This window comes from Cokeromyces recurvatus, assembly GCF_025118155.1.
Source record: "Cokeromyces recurvatus strain NRRL 2243 chromosome Unknown BX663scaffold_7, whole genome shotgun sequence".
NCBI classification, from domain to species: Eukaryota; Fungi; Mucoromycota; class Mucoromycetes; order Mucorales; family Mucoraceae; genus Cokeromyces; species Cokeromyces recurvatus.
In genome coordinates this window covers 736927-753209 of record NW_026251393.1, presented here as the reverse complement: position 1 = coordinate 753209, position 16283 = coordinate 736927, and the positions used below count along the sequence as shown (strand labels likewise).

Here is a 16283-nt window from a genome sequence, read left to right as displayed (position 1 = left end):
ATAGTTGAACATGTCTATTGTAACAGTTACACATCTTTAACGGAATAAAGAATGACAACATATAATTTCGATATGTATTTAAATAATGTATAATTTATATACTCTTTTCTTTTTCTTTTTCTATTTCACTATTTTTTATTTTTTTTATTTTTTTTGTTTAAGATATACACAAATGGAGGAAATGCTCGAGAAAAAAAAAGAATTCAGTAAAAATCAAGCAAAGCAGTTTTATACACAAAATTCATCTTTTATTGGGATTTTATTACGTTGGCGTATTCCATTCCATGATAGTAGCAAAGAGAGAATAACAGAGTCGATAACCAAAAATAAGACAATTGAACAATTACCAGAAGATATATTAGCAGATAGTCTTTTATTTTTAGATTCATCAACTCAACAACAACAACCTGTTTGGAAAAGAAAGCGATTCCATTTTATGATAGGCTTGTCTGCTGGTTTATTATTAGCAGCATTTGGAGCTTCCTTTAGCTCTTATGATTCTTATTCACATTCTAGACAAATGATGCTTGCTCATTATTCCTATCTAAATGATTTACATACTTATCTGTTAACTGAAATCAATTATTTATCAAAAATCATGCCTGTTACAGATATCATGGATGATATATTGACAAATGTTACAGATTTTTTCAAGCTGGCTCCTTCAAACGATCAATCCTTTATGCCTGCCATGAACTTGAAGTTTGTTAAATACATTTTATTCTATATTTTATTTATTTATTTATTTTATTTATAGAGATGAATTCGAATTAAAAGCTTATCATCCAGTTGTATTAATTCCCGGTATTATTTCTTCTGGCCTTGAGAGTTGGGGAGTTTTAGAAAAATCAAAAAGATTCTTTAGAAAGAGAATGTGGGGTACTGCAAGTAAGTAAACTTTAACGTTTATATATATATTACTTGACATTTATGTACCCTTATATATATATAAATATTCAGCTATGTTTCGTTCTATATTACTCGATAAAGATCTTTGGATTGAACATTTGAAACTTGATCCTGTCACAGGATTGGATCCTCCTGGTATAAAGATACGAGCTGCACAAGGTAGATTTATAACAGTTTCATATAGGACTACACATACACACACACGGGTTACTAAAATAGTGTTTAAAATGATTATATTGTATAGGCTTGGATGCGGCTGACTATTTTATCACAGGGTAAAAACAAAAAAAAAAATCATAAATACAATACAATACAAAATAATAATTTTATTGTATACAAATAGATATTGGATTTGGGCCAAAATCATTGAAAATTTAGCTTATATTGGTTATGATAACAATAATATGTATTTGGCAAGCTATGACTGGAGACTTTCATTTTCCAATCTTGAAATACGAGATCAGTATTTTTCAAGACTTAAAGCCTTTATTGAAACATCTAAAAAAGCTACTAATACTCCTGTAGTTGTAGTTACACATTCAATGGGTATGTATATGAATATATATACATATACATGTATGTATAATATCTACAATATCATGTTACTCAAACTCATCTTATGAATAGGCTCAATCTTATTTCCTTATTTCTTGAAATGGGTTCAAAGTGAAAAGGGAGGAAAAGAAGACGAGAATTGGACAGAGCAACATATAGCATCCTTTGTGAATATAGCAGGTCCTATGGTAGGTGTTCCAAAGGCACTAGCAGTCATGTTATCAGGCGAAACACGTGATACGATGGCTTTAGGAAGCTTTGGTGCCTATCTTTTAGAGAAATTCTTCTCAAGACGTGAAAGAGCGAGTTTGATGCAAACATGGGCAGGTGGGAGCTCCATGTTGCCTAAAGGAGGTAACGTTATTTGGGGTTTTCATGGTTCAGCACCCGATGATGATGTCCACTCTCAGCATTATTCTTATGGTAATCTTATTTCTCTTACAACAAATCAACAAAATGACAATGGCAACAGAACAATTGAAGAGAAAAAGAATAGTAGTAGTAGTAGTAGTAGTACTTATTTCGATGTTAAAGAATCATTAGAATTGCTTCAATCCTATGCTACTGCAGATTATGCACAAATGATGAACACAAACTACTCATTAGGTATCAGTGTCTCTAAAAAAGAATTAGAGAAAAATAATTTGGATCCCAGAAAATGGTCAAATTCGTTAGAGTCACAGTTACCAATTGGTAAATTGTAATATAGACATTGAATTATACACTAGTGTATGTATTAATATAGTGTAACAAAAATATAGCACCAAGTATGAAAATATATTGTCTATATGGTGTTGGTTTACCTACTGAAAGAAGTTATTTTTACTCAAAAGTAACGAAAAATGAGGATAATAACAATAAACATAACAGTGATCCAAAGTCTACACTAGAAAATAATTTAGGCTTTGAAGTTGATGCTTATGGCTTGCTAAATGGAACAGATCCTAAAAAAGGAGAATTTATGGAAACTATTGTTAAGGATTCCATAAAACAAGATGGCTATAAAACTTTTAACAACGAGTCAAATGTATCTGACACACCGTCTATTGTTAGTATATTATAATAATTTGTAAGAGAATATATTCAGCATTAATGATTGTCTTTCTTCCTATATGAAAGCATATCGATAGGACTAAACATGATCCTACTAGCGGGACGATAACGGGTATTCGATTTGTAGAGGGGTATATACATAAAAATATGCTTTATTCAGCTTTTCATGTAATGATATTAACGCTACTTTGTTTATGCATTAAAAGTGATGGTACTGTACCTGCTTTGTCATTAGGATTTATGTGTACACCTTCTGGTGGTTGGACAAAATATGCAGACCTTTATAATCCTGGAAATAGTCCTGTAACTTTAAAAGAATATTTACATGAACAAAGTGATAGTAAGTTAAATGTTAGAGGTGGTTCAAAATCTGGAGATCATGTTGATATTCTCGGTAATTTGGAAATGATAGTAAGTTTAAATATATCTTGAGGCTTCTATTATTTTTTATTTTTAACATGACATATACTTTCATTTATATTAGCAGGATATTTTAATGATTGCATCTAATAAAGGCCAAAACGTTCGTCAAAGAATTATATCCAACACAGAAGATTTCGCACAAAAAATTAAACTTGAACCATTACCATAATATATATCCTTTATTCATAAAAGATCTCCAAATTTAAAATAATAGATAATTCTAAATCTAAAAAAAATAAAGTATAGTATCAAGTATTTTTAATATAATCTATACTATCGTAGTTCCTTATGAATGCTTTTAAAGTTAGGTTTTAATAGTCATGTCTTTGATATAATAAATCAAGTCTATATAGATAGTATGTTTAATAGAATTCCCTATATAATAAACTTACTTTAAAATTGTCACCTTATTCAACTCAATAGTTTAATTTATCTACAGTTGCCTTATAGCTTTGCGATAATTACCCGTCAATCATCTCAAAAATGTCATACTCTGTTAAGAAATGGACTCAGTAAATGATCTGGTTGAACCCAAGTGGCATTATAGTATTTGATATAAGAATCAAGCTTATGATTAGAAAAAAATAAATCAGAAATAAAAAAATATATACTATGCTTCCTGACAATTTGAATAAAAGACATCCTTTTCTTTATTCCAAATAGGTGTCTGTCTGTCATAGCATGATAATGATTGACTCTCTTCTACAGTTATCTATGACATAATCTGATCAAAGATTTCATCTTTGTTAAAGACTCAATTGGGCACCTCATATTTGTCTATCCGAATGCCCCAGTTAACTATTTAATAGAACTCATTCAATTCATTATTTATAAATGCATCATATATTGAAAATATTACAAGTAACTTAAAATCCTCTTTTCCTTCCTCTAAACATAAAAAGAAAAGAAAAGAAAAGAAAAAAAAAACTCTCCCTATTCTACCTCAGTATCAACTTCTCCATATTATATGAATTAGTCACCCAAATCCTCATCCTAACACTTAATCCCTCTCTTTTTTATGGGCTAATCTTTTACTTTTGTCTTTTATATATATCTTTTGTTCTAATAGATTTTTTTTTTTTTTTTTGGTTATTTTTATTATTGAACCGACTAAGGCAATTTAGGAATTCTATAAGCTAAATCCTCATTGGTTGATTGATTTATTTATTTATTTTTCCGGATTTTTTTATTATTCTTCGACGATCCTATAATTGCTTGTCCTCAGCAAACGACATTATACAATATAAACTATATAATTCTGAAGGGGGGGAAAAAGGTATTCTTAGGCTTTGTAAGTAAATATATAAAGAAGCTCTTATAATCATTTATATGTATATCTATATATTTATATTTTTACTTTACTTTATTATAAGCTTCCGTATATCTTAAAGAAAAAAAAACATTATACATTTTATAAATTAATATAAATATAAATCTATCTTTAATCATCGAGCATTTATTTCCTTTTTAACCTTGTATATATTTATTTATTTTTTTTGATTTTTGTTTAAAAGCATATATTTACATTATTTCGAAAAGCCTTTCTTCTTTCTTCCTTTCTTTTCTCTCTTTCTCTCTCTTTCTTTCTTTAAGGTGAAAAAATAAAAATGTTTGCTTCACCTAGTATCTCTCCCCTCTCTCCTCCTACCCCTCCTCTTTGGGGTGATGATTCCTTTGCTTATCTTTCTACCTCTTCGTCTGTTTCATCCTCTATGTCTCGTAGCAGTCCTAGTTTCTCAACAACTACTCGCTCGACCTCAATTCGTGAAAGCATTCAGGTCATGGTTAGATGTAGACCTAGATCAGAAAAGGAACAATTAGAATCCAATGGCAAATCTTGTTGGTTAATAAGATCTGATCAAGGATTAATCGAATTAGAGGTGCCAAAATCATCTTCATCTAAGAATCGATTGTTTTATTTTGGTAAAATTGAAATAGTATCATGATCATATATTATGTATGATAATAACAGTAGCTAAAATTATTTTGATATACAACACAACATTTTATTTTATTTTATTTTATTTTGATTATGTAATATTTTTAGACAATGTAATAATAGGAGATGATAATGCTCAGGTTTACAAATCAGGTATTCAAGACCTTGTAAGGTAAGGTGGAGGGGGGAAAAAAAAAAGAAAGAAATAGATATAAAATTATTCAATAATCATGATTAAATAGATCTACCATGATGGGTTACAATGGTAAGCTTAAGCCTATTTTTTTCTATATATGCATATATATGATTATATATGTAACTTGGTAATATAATTCTAAACCAAAATAGGTACTGTCTTTGCTTATGGTCAAACCGCGAGTGGCAAGACTTATGTAAGTTTTATCTTGATTTCACTGTTTATTTTATTCTAAATATGAACTTATTAACAGTTCCCTTTGTTTTATTTGTAGACCATGGTAAATTTTATTTTTATCATTTGATATCAAATTACATGAAGAGTCTAACCATGTATTCTTAAACCATATATCATAATATAGATGGGTAAGACTTAATTATGTCATTACTAAAGAATTGAAAGATAAGATACTTAATTCTTTTCTTTTCAGGTACAAAGAATCAACCGGGAATTATCCCTCGTGCAATTGAAGAAGTATTTATGTACATTAATGAAGTATATACATTATAGATGCATATATATATATATATATTTTATAATATAAACAAAAAAAAAACTAGATTGTGAATAGTGGTTAAACTAGAATTCAAATTATTTAATTTATATAAATAGGATTCAAATGAAAAAGAGTATCTTATACGTGTTTCATATCTCGAAATTTATAATGAACAGATAAAAGATTTATTAGATGTCAATAATAAGAATGTCAACATTGTTAGCGATAAGGTATGTGATAATATATGCGCGCGTATAGACAATTTTTTTTTTTTTACTTATGAATGATTGTTAGAAACGAGGTGCCTATGTGTGTAATTTGAAGGAAGTGGCTGTCAAGTCACCTGAGGATATCTTTGAGTGTATTAAACAAGGAGAAGTGAACCGCCATACGAGTGCAACCGACTACAACGACCTCAGTAGTCGATCACATTCGATGTTTCAGCTTATTATTGAAACTCGGTCTAAAGGTGCACCCATTCATGCATCTGAGGGTGTTCGTATTTCACAGCTGGTAGTTTATTTATCCCTTATTATTTATTTCTATTTTAAAATAATCTATTTTGCATAGAATTTAATTGATTTAGCTGGTTCTGAAAAGGTGACAACCAACATAAATAGAAGAAGGGAAGGTGCATATATCAATAAAAGCCTTTTAACATTAGGAAACGTTATTTCTAAGCTTACGAGTGGCATAGCGTAAATGACTAGAAATAATATCATTTTTTTTTGTTATCTAATACGTTAATTATGTATACATATATAAATATATATGCATATAGCCCTACACATATCCCTTTTAGAGACTCCAAATTGACAAGAATTCTTCAATCTTCTTTATCTGGTAATGCTCGTATTGCTGTCATTTGCACAATTAATCCTAATATTTCATCAAGAGATGAATCATTAAATACTTTAAGGTTTGCCCAAAGAGCAAAACTTATTAAAACTTCTGCCAAAATGACAAGAGTAAAAAGCATCATGATTTTTTTTTCTTTTTTTTTTAAAAAAAAAATGTATAATTAACATACTTGTTATTTATTATTATTGTAGATTATGAACAACTCTCAACTAAAGGAGTATCTTCTTCAGATTGAAGATTTGAAAAAAAGAATGCAAGAAAAGAATGAAGTAAATTTATTATTATGATATAAATTAGTCATTACAAAGGGTAGAGAGTAGTATAATAAGCATGATATCTTCTTCTTTTTTTTTTTTATCATAGGTTGAAACAGAAACAAAAGAAAGATTAAATAGTTTGTTGGAGCTCATCTTGACAAATTCTAAAGTCAATAATATGAATGAGCAAGAAGACAATGAAGAAGTAATTATATATAAATGCCATATAACATTTAGGAAGTAGTAAATATTTATCTCTCTCTCTCCCCCCTTTTTTTTAAAAAAAAAAAATAGCTATCAAGAGCAACAAACCTTTCTATTCAAACTACAGCTGACACCGAAGAAACAATAAAGGACGTTGTGGCTCGATGTGAAGAAGGATATATGGCTTTGATAGCCTCGCATCAAAAACAAGTGACTAAAATGATGATCGACTTTGCAGCTACTAAGGATACTTTAAGTGTTATGAAGGCCCTCAGTGCTCAGCAAGAAGAATCACTTGCTAAACGTGAAGCTCAAATTAAAAGTTTAAACCAGGAATTGACTAATATGAAAATAACAGTTTCGAAACCATCCCCTTCTGCTAATCCTAAACACATCTCTATTCATGAAGCGATATCGTTTCTTTGTGAGAATAATAGTCCTAACTCATGTTGGTGGCGACCGCCTAGTCGTACACATCTATTCTTAGCAAAGGAAGAAGAGCTAGTTGAACTTGTAGATCTCGTTGTTATTGAAGATATAATAGATGAAAAAGAAGTTCCTATTTCTGAAAAAGCAAATAGAATAGAAGATAGTAGTAGTAACTTTACAAAAAATGATGAAGAAGAGAGTCCTAAAACAACAAAGGAAGAAGAAATAATTAAAATTGACAATTATTATAAGCCTTACAGTGGTACAATGAATCAACCTTCACTTATCAAATTCTTTTTAGACAATTGGATATATGTTCTTTTATTCCTGTACAGCTATATTAATATACAATACTATTATCAATGCTAGAATTTTTTTTTTTTTGGTTTTACTGTTATTATGCTTTATCTACACCTTTTACCCTATCAAAAACAAAAAAAAAAAAAAAAAAAAAAAAAAAAAAAAAAAAAAGGTGAGAGGGGACTTTTTCTTTGTAAATAAAAATGTCTTACAATACGATAAACTATAGCATATGATAAAGGACATTGAAAGACAATTTACATCTTTTGACTTCAGGTAGTGAGTATATTAAGTATGCAATGAGCAAGCAAACGAGTTTATTTATTTATTTTTTCCTCGGTCTATCTTTTGTTATATATTTCAAGCCATGTTAATATGCAAACTTGCATTAAAAAAAAAAAAAAAAAAAAAAAGAAAATAATAATAATAATGATATGAACAATATTTACTTGACTTTATTTTACACAGGGTAATAATTTTAATAAGAATATATAAAATCTGCTTATTGGCGTGAAGTCACTATGCAATCATTAGGATGAACGAACATGCATTTTTTACCAAATACACAATCATTACCAGCACTAAAAAAAAAGAAGAAAAAAGAAAGAAAGAATAAATAATTAGCTCAAGATGCTAAGACTGACATAAAAAATAAAATAAACATACCGGCACTCTTTGTATGGATGGAAGAATTTACAATTATTATTGGTACAGTGTGGCCAATGAGTACATCGTGATTTGGATTGAGGAATATAACTTTGCTTTTGGTGCTCAATTAATTGTTCACGGGTTAAAAGCTTTTTATGGGATTTCTTTGGCTTCTGTTGACGTTGTTGAAGTGATTTAGGAATAAATTCTGGTGCATCTGCAGTGAGTACTGATTTACGTACTGTAGTTATGCTTTCGGGAATAAAATGAGGATTGGAAACAAATGAATCAATCATATCAGATTTGTTAATATCACTACTTGTCATATTATTGATATTGATAGAGTCATTTTCATCAACAGATAAATCATTAATAACAGATTGAACAATAGCAGCTGCATCAACAAAAGATTCAGTGATATCAGAATTGTTCATCATGGTATCTTCAATGGTAGTAGCTTCAATTTCAATAAAAGAATCAGTCATATTAGACTTATTAACCGAATCATTTTCATTCTTAATAGCAGTAGTACATATATCATCATTGTCAGTAAATTCGTCCATATCAGTAGCTTCATTGGGAATAGATTTCAATAGAATAGCTTCATCACGAATTTCATCTTGTTCAACAATAACAATAGATTCACTTAAGATAGATACGGCATCATTGGAATTATCATTTCTATCCATCTTTTCATTCTGCTTCATTAAAGACCCTTCTTTTTCAATATTTGAAACTATATAAACAACAGAAGACTTTTGGGTATCATCCAATGTGGAAGTAATTTCGGATTGCTTTTCATCGTTGGATGTTTCAGGTTCAGGAGTACAAATATCAGCTTCATCAACACTACTACTTGTTGTTGATAATGATGATAGTATAAATTGTGTATGTTCCTCCTTTATATCTGTCGAATTGGCTGTATTTTCTTCTTTAATTACAAAAAAAGAAAAAAAAATTAGTAACGTACATACACACACATATATTTATATTTTACCTTTTGTCACCACATTAGATAAATTCTCTTTTATTTCCTTGATTTGTGACTGTTTAATATTAGAATGCTCATTGCTATTGGCAATGGATTTGTCAATATGTTTGACAGATTGCTTCTTATTTGATGATTTAACTATTTTATAACAATGAAGAAAAATAAAAGAAGGGGAAATAGAGGAAATGCAAAGATATTAAAAGAGATAAATATGAGCACATAATTAGACATGCAAGTTCATGTTTTAAATTGGCACTTTTTTCTTTTTTTCTTTTTTTTTTTTCTCATCACCTCCATCACACATTCTTTTTTTTTTCATGTAGAAATAAAAGGCTTACCCTGTTTTTTCTTTGAGTTAGACCAGTTCCAAACAGAATAAGCAGTAATTGCTGCAGCAACACTCAAGCCGATAAATGCAATGTTTTTGTTTTTTAAATATTTAGATTTGTTTGACATTTGCTAATTTGTTTCTTGTTTTTATTTATTTATTTTTTTTTTCAAGGAATAAAAAAAAAGAGAGAGATTCACAACGAACAAGAATTAAGATTCCTTTGTTAATAAATAACTTGTTATTGAATAATAAAGTTAAGTAAATATTATAAAAGCCTATATAAAGAATTTTTTAAAGGGAAAAAAGAAGAAAAAAAGATAAAAAATAAGTTTAAAAAAAAATCCAATAAGATTTTTTTTTATTATTTGCGGGGGGTAGTAACTGATGATGAGAAGGAGTGAAAAAAAAAAAGTATTTGTTTGCAATTGTGTTACCAAATTAGCCACATATTTTTGCCTTTCTTTGTTAAAGAAGAAGATAATGAATGAAGGTAAAAGTTGAAATTTATTATTAACAATGAAACTTCTTTAGTCATTATGTATAAATAAATTGATTGATTATATAATAATAGATTGCCTTTCATTCTACCTATATTTATAACCATGACAACAACGTATATGTTATACCTTTCCCTCCCCCCCCCTTTTTTTTTTGTTTTTTTTCACAGAAAAAAAAAATGAATAGGACTCACTAAAATTTTATTATGTAAAAAAAAAAAACAAAAAAAAAAAAAAAAAAAAAAAAAAATACAAATAAATATTTATATTGTGTAATTTATACTAGTGTAGGATGGTTCAGCTTTTATTTATACCAATGAAAAATGCGGGGAAAAAAAATCACATAAACTGACATGTGAAAAAAAATTGATTTTGCACCATTTTTCCTCTTCTCCCCTTATTATATTCTCTCTTTTTTTTTCATTTCATCTCTCTTTAATGGCCTCCAAACAATTACAAAAATTATATAAAACTAAAAGTATTCATTTGCAGTGGATGCCTATGTTAATAATAAAAGCAATGGGATATTCATCTTTAATTGCTGCTTTAATTCGTATGTTTATGTATTGGTACAATAATAAAAAACAGTCAAAAAGACTCGGTTATAATTTACATTTAAAGAATAAAACTGAAAGATTATGTCCCTTGAAAAGAGTGAATAGTAGTATTGCAAATTTAAATTTATCAGAGCTTAGAGAAAGAGAAGAGGTAATATGATATAAAAAGTTTGAATATAATTTTAGTATTTATATTATAACATAGATAATACCTACTTCTCCTTCTTCTCCTCCTACTTTTAGATGGGGTACAGGACTCTTATCTACGTCTGCTATTATTCATAATATTTTGAAAAAGAAAAAAATGTCAATTTCACTTAAAAATGTAATATATTCATTCTCCTTTTTTTTCTCCTTCTAATAACCATTTATTATAGACTGTATTATGGAATCCATCAACAGATATGAATACACCAAATCATGCATTTTATGAAAATACTATTTCCTTACTCATTCATCTTTCTAGACTGTATGACATTTATCTTATCATACACGTTATATCAAAGCAAGAACGTGAACAAATTCAACGTCTATTAATCAATGCTAATCTTTTTCATCTCTTCAAAATATTCTATTGTGATTCTGAACAAACAAAATTGAATTTTATTCAGAATATCCAGCCTATAATTCATGTTGAAGGAGGTTGGGAAAAAGACAATGGCAAATACGTGGTTAATAAATTAGAGAATCAAGTAAAATACATCATTTGGATTACTTCTTTATCAGATAATATCAACAATAATAACTTTATAGAATTATCTAATCATATTTTAAGCACTTCAATTGCTAAGCAAGTTGTTAATGTATGATCATTATACCCTTCTTCTTTTTCGTTTTTTTTTTTTTTTTATTTTTATTTCTAAACATAATAAAAAATATATGTGACAATCTTCAAACTAGTGCTGCATAATACGGGTATATAATTTACTCATCCATTGTACCTATAATGATTTAATCAAAATGTATCATCGAATTATATCATGCTATTATACCTTGATGAACAAATTCCAAAGTAGTCATGATTGTCTTCATGTCATGTTCCATAATCTCGGCCCAATTTCTTACATCACCCAATTCCTGTTATATAACAACAGTTTAATTGCCAACAACAACAACAACAACAACAAAAAAAAAAAAAAAAAAAAAAAAAAAAAAAAAAAAAGAAAAAGAAAAAGAAAAAGAAAAAGAAAAAGAATCCATGATTTACTTTAAGTGACATGTTGAAATCATCAACTAATTTTAACCACTGTTGTGTTTGATTCATATAACGCGTTGTCTGATTAGCTAATTTTTTTGAATGTTGCTCTAATTGCTTTTGCTTGGAAAATATCTCTGAAACCCTAAGTTATTGCATTGTTAATAATGATAGAAAGATTAATTGTTCATCCTTTTTTTTTTTTTTTTTTTTTTTACCCTTCATTAACATATTCTGTTAACATGTCTGTTAATTCATGAGTAGTTTGAATAGCATTCTTTTTAATTTGTTCTTTTTTTTTCATGAATATATATACATAGATGGATATAAATATGTACATTAGTGTTGATTATTATCACTAAACAAAGATGTACCATTTTGCTTCTTTTTTTGTGCCCTTTTTTGGTTATGTTCCTTTAACAAATGTGAAAGTGAATCTGACATTGTATTCTATTTTATTAAATGGAAAGGAAAAGAGCATAAAAAAAAGGTCGTATTCGGAGTTGTACAATATGCCATTCTTTAAGATTATGTAATTGTATAAAATTATATACACGCATAGAAATACTCAGTTTATAGAAATATTTCTTGGTAAATGCAGCAATTAAATGGACACGATGGCTATTTATTGATTTCTAGAATAGCCAAGATATTGGTACTAGTCTTTTTTTTTTCTTCTAACTTTTTACTTTGGCTGCTGTCTTTTTATTTTAATCTTTTGTTCGTATGATAGAATACTATTTGTTCAAGTAAACAAATAATGACAAGTATATTAATCAAACAAGTACTCAAGTCGTCTATTATATAAATAGTAAATAAATTTGAAGTAACTAGAATTAGTTATTATGGCATGGATTATGACACGATAAATTAAAGGTATATTCATCTATTTATATTATAAATTAGTTGAGCCCTGTTGTAGTTGGAAGTTGTTTGTGCAGAATAATTTATTAAGGTAGGGTATTATTCCAAGAAAGTAATTCATGAACTGGCGCTATTTAGAGTCTTAAAGAGGTCTCTCAATATCAGGTTATGTTGTGTGGTTTTGTATTCTGTAAGATATTTTTATTTATTTATTATTTCATTTAGAGTTTTATCTTGATGAGATAGCATGTAGTGGTGTATACTATATAATTTCTGCTCTTGAGGCGTCCTCAAAAACAAAAACAAAAAAAATACAATAGGCTTTATTTCCCAGAGGTGATATGCTATAACTTTAAAACACTCTACTATATCGATCTTCTGATCATAATATATCTATAGATGTATGTATGTATGTATATATTAATCGAAATTTATACAGAGTAGAATATGATACTGCAACTAGAACAAAAAATAGCTATAGTATGTATGTATATACATTGGGATCATTAAATTGTACTTTGATCTTCCCACAGTGAAAATAAAAAGTTATTACTATTTTAACAAAAAAAATATCTGCTTTTATTAAAAATTATATAACATCTGCTTTTCTTGATTTTCAAAGAGCCAAAAGGTTTTGATATTAACAGGATTAACTACGAGAATATGAAAGTACAACTATATTCAAGAAAGAAAAAAAAATAAGAAAATGGCTCAAGAAAAACTCCAATAGCCTCCTCCCCTCCGACATAGTAATGGTAATGCCATTACATAGCAAGAAAGTTAGTAATCCTTCCAAGGTAAGATACCAAAACCCAAGAAAGTGTTGCATGGTTGGAGGAATTTTGTCTACATACACTTTCTGTGACTGTGATAAAGACGGCTTTTTTTTTCTTTTTTATTGTAACTTAGTCAAAAAAAAAAGTGTTTTTTATTTTTACTTGAAAAAAAAACAATGGCTAAAGAAGTAGCATTACAAACAAAGAAAAACAGTAAAGAGTCTAGAAGAAAGCAGGAAAAAGACACTTTAGCATCTCTTGAAGAAAAAGCTAGTCATCCTGTAAGTTTTATATTTAATATAGACATGTATAATTCTGGATCTGATTAGATCTAATCATACTTTTTATTATTAGGAAAATTATAATGATAGCAAGCTTTTCTTGGAGCTACCTATTTCTGAAAAGACAAAGAAAGGATTAGCTCAAGCTAATTTCAAACAAATGACTGAAATTCAAAGAAAGGGCATTCCACTTGCACTTGCTAAACGAGATGTTTTAGGTGCTGCTAAAACAGGTAGTGGTAAAACACTGACTTTCCTTATTCCAGTAAGTTTTTTTTAACATAAACAAGGGGAAAAATAAATAAATAAATTAACACATTTAATATAATTTAGGTATTGGAGATTTTGTTTAGACAACAATGGAATGCAGCAGATGGATTAGGCGCCTTAATTATTTCGCCTACTCGTGAATTAGCAGTTCAAATCTTTGAAGTTCTTAAAAAGATTGGCCGAACACATACATTTTCAGCAGGTTTGATTATTGGTGGCAAAGAATTCAAAGTAGAGCAAGAGCGTATAGCACGTATGAACATTTTGGTATGTACACCTGGACGACTTTTGCAACATATGGACCAATCTGTAGGCTTTTCATGTGATAATTTACAAGTTCTTGTGCTAGATGAAGCAGATCGTATTATGGATATGGGTTTCCAAAACACAATGAATGCTATCATTGAAAACTTGCCACCTCAACGACAAACACTCATGTTTTCTGCTACACAAACTCGATCTGTTAAAGATTTAGCTCGTCTATCGTTAAGAGACCCTGAATATGTTGCTGTCCATGAAAAGGCAGAACACAGTACGCCCAAGACTCTTTCTCAACACTATGTTGTTACAGAACTTCCTAAAAAATTGGATGTGCTTTACTCATTCATTAAAACGCACTTAAAAAGCAAAACTATTGTATTTTTGAGTAGTTGTAAACAAACTCGATTTGTCTTTGAATCCTTTTGTAAACTTCAACCAGGTGTCCCCATCATGCATTTACATGGCAAACAGAAACAAACAAAACGAGTTGATATTTTTAGAAAGTTTACATCAAGTCAACATGCTGTCTTGTTGTGTACAGATATAGCAGCTCGTGGTTTAGATTTCCCTGCAGTAGATTGGGTTGTTCAGCTGGATTGTCCTGAAGATGCTGATACATATATTCATCGTGTCGGTCGTACAGCTCGTTTCGATGCAGATGGCCATGCTCTTCTTATCTTGGTACCTTCTGAGGTTGAAGGTATGACTGAAGAGCTCAAAAAGAAACGTGTACCTATTGAAGAAATCAAGATCCGAAATAATAAACAGCAAACGATTCAAAAGCAATTACAAAGCTTTTGTTTCCAAGATCCCGAGATTAAATATCTTGCCCAACGTGCCTTCGTAGCCTATATGCGATCAGTCTATCTTCAACGTAATAAAACAGTTTTTGATGTCACCAAGTTACCTGCAGAAGAATTCGCACTTTCATTAGGGTTAGTAGGTGCTCCTAAGATTAAGTTTGTTAAGAAGGCAGAAAAGAAGATGGGTGCACGAAAACCAGAAGAGGAGAAAGAAGAGGAAGAGGAAGAGGAAGAAGAAGAGGAAAAAAGTACAACAAAAGAACAAAAGACTAAATATGATCGTATGTTCCAACGAAAGAATCAAGATATTTTGTCTGAGCATTATAATAAACTTGTTGATTATGAGGGTGATAAAATCAAATTAGATGATAATGATGAAGATGACGAAGACTTTCTTACCATTCAACGTGTTGATCATGACTTGGAGAGTGATAATGAAGAAGATATCAGTGATTTAGTAGGAGAAAATATATCCAAACGAAAGTTAAAGATGACCAAAAAAGAACGAGTCAAGACCATGCCTCGTGGTGAAAAGGTTCTTTTTGATGAAGAGGGCAATGCTCATGCTATGTATGAATTGGTTGATGAAGAAGACTTTTTGAAGGAAGGCGATGTTAAATCACAAATTAAGGCATTTATTGAAGAAAAAGGTGAAGCTATGCAAACTGCTGATAAGGAAGATAAAGAGATTGCTAAACAAAAGCGACTTGAAAAGAAGATCAAGAGGAAGGAAAGAGAGAGAGCTGTAAGTTTTTTTTTTTTTATTAATATAAATGTTATAGTCATTAACATTGTTTTGTGTATGTGTGTGTTTGTTTGATATGAATGAATATAGGCTATGAAGGAAGAAATGGGTGAAGCTTATTCAAGTGAAGAAGAGAATGATGAGGATTTAGCTATATCCGAAGAGGAAGAGGAAGTATCTTCAGAAATGTCTGAAGAAGAGACAGATCGTAAAAGAAAATGGTTTGAAGATAGTGAAGAAGAAGAAGAAACATCTAGTAAAAAGAGAATTATTGATATTGAAGAACCTCAAACATTGGAGGATCAAGAAGCTCTTGCACTTAAGCTTTTGGGTGCTTAAATAAAACTTATTTGTAACATGTACATATATTATTATTTAGAATTAATAAAAAAAAAATCTGTTGCTGCTGCATTAAAAAAAAAAAAAAAAAAAAAAAAAAAAA

General features: G+C 29.2%; 7 protein-coding genes across 7 annotated transcripts; 5 read left to right on the top strand and 2 right to left on the bottom strand.

The window, feature by feature from the left end:
• The first annotated feature begins 131 nt into the window (after positions 1-131).
• Positions 132-3185, top strand: BX663DRAFT_503532 (Lecithin:cholesterol acyltransferase-domain-containing protein). The gene is made up of 10 exons (XM_051526779.1): positions 132-702; positions 758-888; positions 961-1068; positions 1154-1184; positions 1253-1455; positions 1537-2157; positions 2226-2512; positions 2584-2648; positions 2724-2928; positions 3002-3185. The coding sequence occupies exons 1-10, from the start codon at positions 173-175 to the stop codon at positions 3107-3109; spliced, it is 2289 nt and encodes a 762-aa protein (XP_051384769.1). The 5' UTR covers positions 132-172; the 3' UTR covers positions 3110-3185.
• A 1246-nt stretch (positions 3186-4431) lies between these two features.
• BX663DRAFT_503530 (P-loop containing nucleoside triphosphate hydrolase protein) lies at positions 4432-5710 on the top strand. The gene is made up of 8 exons (XM_051526778.1): positions 4432-4863; positions 4988-5051; positions 5122-5144; positions 5228-5271; positions 5329-5355; positions 5391-5394; positions 5506-5570; positions 5688-5710. Exons 1-5 carry the CDS (start codon positions 4548-4550, stop codon positions 5347-5349), a joined length of 468 nt encoding a protein of 155 aa, XP_051384768.1. The 5' UTR covers positions 4432-4547; the 3' UTR covers positions 5350-5355; positions 5391-5394; positions 5506-5570; positions 5688-5710.
• BX663DRAFT_431522 (kinesin motor domain-containing protein) lies at positions 5505-7691 on the top strand (the record flags this gene model as incomplete). Its single annotated transcript, XM_051522874.1, has 7 exons — positions 5505-5570; positions 5688-5801; positions 5866-6084; positions 6142-6269; positions 6353-6539; positions 6796-6858; positions 6984-7691. Coding segments are annotated over 7 exons (1485 nt in total), but the record flags the coding sequence as incomplete, so codon positions are not given.
• Positions 7692-7900: 209 nt separating this feature from the next.
• BX663DRAFT_328036 (uncharacterized protein) lies at positions 7901-9846 on the bottom strand. Its single transcript, XM_051522117.1, has 5 exons — positions 9600-9846; positions 9268-9399; positions 8289-9201; positions 8072-8203; positions 7901-7967 (listed from the first exon to the last, which is right to left on the bottom strand). The coding sequence occupies exons 1-4, from the start codon at positions 9715-9717 to the stop codon at positions 8125-8127; spliced, it is 1242 nt and encodes a 413-aa protein (XP_051384766.1). The 5' UTR covers positions 9718-9846; the 3' UTR covers positions 7901-7967; positions 8072-8124.
• A 432-nt stretch (positions 9847-10278) lies between these two features.
• Positions 10279-11478, top strand: BX663DRAFT_503518 (uncharacterized protein). Its single transcript, XM_051526777.1, has 4 exons — positions 10279-10297; positions 10376-10797; positions 10852-10971; positions 11024-11478. Exons 2-4 carry the CDS (start codon positions 10528-10530, stop codon positions 11453-11455), a joined length of 822 nt encoding a protein of 273 aa, XP_051384765.1. The 5' UTR covers positions 10279-10297; positions 10376-10527; the 3' UTR covers positions 11456-11478.
• Positions 11479-11488: 10 nt separating this feature from the next.
• BX663DRAFT_503514 (general control of amino acid synthesis-like protein) lies at positions 11489-12319 on the bottom strand. Its single transcript, XM_051526776.1, has 4 exons — positions 12216-12319; positions 12060-12132; positions 11854-11986; positions 11489-11723 (listed from the first exon to the last, which is right to left on the bottom strand). The coding sequence occupies exons 1-4, from the start codon at positions 12283-12285 to the stop codon at positions 11625-11627; spliced, it is 375 nt and encodes a 124-aa protein (XP_051384764.1). The 5' UTR covers positions 12286-12319; the 3' UTR covers positions 11489-11624.
• A 1603-nt stretch (positions 12320-13922) lies between these two features.
• Positions 13923-16180, top strand: BX663DRAFT_530234 (P-loop containing nucleoside triphosphate hydrolase protein; the record flags this gene model as incomplete). Its single annotated transcript, XM_051530307.1, has 3 exons — positions 13923-14027; positions 14096-15841; positions 15932-16180. 3 exons carry the CDS (start codon positions 13923-13925, stop codon positions 16178-16180), a joined length of 2100 nt encoding a protein of 699 aa, XP_051384763.1.
• Between the last annotated feature and the right edge of the window lie 103 nt (positions 16181-16283).

Excerpts from the sequence above, each read along its gene's own strand:
- BX663DRAFT_503532 (XM_051526779.1), top strand. The coding sequence starts at position 173 with ATGGAGGAAATGCTCGAGAAAAAAAAAGAATTCAGTAAAAATCAAGCA. Across the intron at positions 1,069-1,153 it reads AAAGATACGAGCTGCACAAG|GCTTGGATGCGGCTGACTAT; the intron begins GTAGATTTATAA and ends TATATTGTATAG. Across the intron at positions 1,185-1,252 it reads GCTGACTATTTTATCACAGG|ATATTGGATTTGGGCCAAAA; the intron begins GTAAAAACAAAA and ends GTATACAAATAG.
- BX663DRAFT_503530 (XM_051526778.1), top strand. The coding sequence starts at position 4,548 with ATGTTTGCTTCACCTAGTATCTCTCCCCTCTCTCCTCCTACCCCTCCT. Across the intron at positions 4,864-4,987 it reads GAATCGATTGTTTTATTTTG|ACAATGTAATAATAGGAGAT; the intron begins GTAAAATTGAAA and ends TAATATTTTTAG. Across the intron at positions 5,272-5,328 it reads CCGCGAGTGGCAAGACTTAT|TTCCCTTTGTTTTATTTGTA; the intron begins GTAAGTTTTATC and ends ACTTATTAACAG.
- BX663DRAFT_328036 (XM_051522117.1), bottom strand. The coding sequence starts at position 9,717 with ATGTCAAACAAATCTAAATATTTAAAAAACAAAAACATTGCATTTATC. Across the intron at positions 9,400-9,599 it reads TAACTCAAAGAAAAAACAGG|TTAAATCATCAAATAAGAAG; the intron begins GTAAGCCTTTTA and ends GTTATAAAATAG. Across the intron at positions 9,202-9,267 it reads ATCTAATGTGGTGACAAAAG|AAGAAAATACAGCCAATTCG; the intron begins GTAAAATATAAA and ends TTGTAATTAAAG.
- BX663DRAFT_503518 (XM_051526777.1), top strand. The coding sequence starts at position 10,528 with ATGGCCTCCAAACAATTACAAAAATTATATAAAACTAAAAGTATTCAT. Across the intron at positions 10,798-10,851 it reads AGCTTAGAGAAAGAGAAGAG|ATAATACCTACTTCTCCTTC; the intron begins GTAATATGATAT and ends ATTATAACATAG. Across the intron at positions 10,972-11,023 it reads TGTCAATTTCACTTAAAAAT|ACTGTATTATGGAATCCATC; the intron begins GTAATATATTCA and ends CATTTATTATAG.
- BX663DRAFT_503514 (XM_051526776.1), bottom strand. The coding sequence starts at position 12,285 with ATGTCAGATTCACTTTCACATTTGTTAAAGGAACATAACCAAAAAAGG. Across the intron at positions 12,133-12,215 it reads ACAAAAAAAGAAGCAAAATG|AACAAATTAAAAAGAATGCT; the intron begins GTACATCTTTGT and ends TGAAAAAAAAAG. Across the intron at positions 11,987-12,059 it reads ACAGAATATGTTAATGAAGG|GGTTTCAGAGATATTTTCCA; the intron begins GTAAAAAAAAAA and ends GCAATAACTTAG.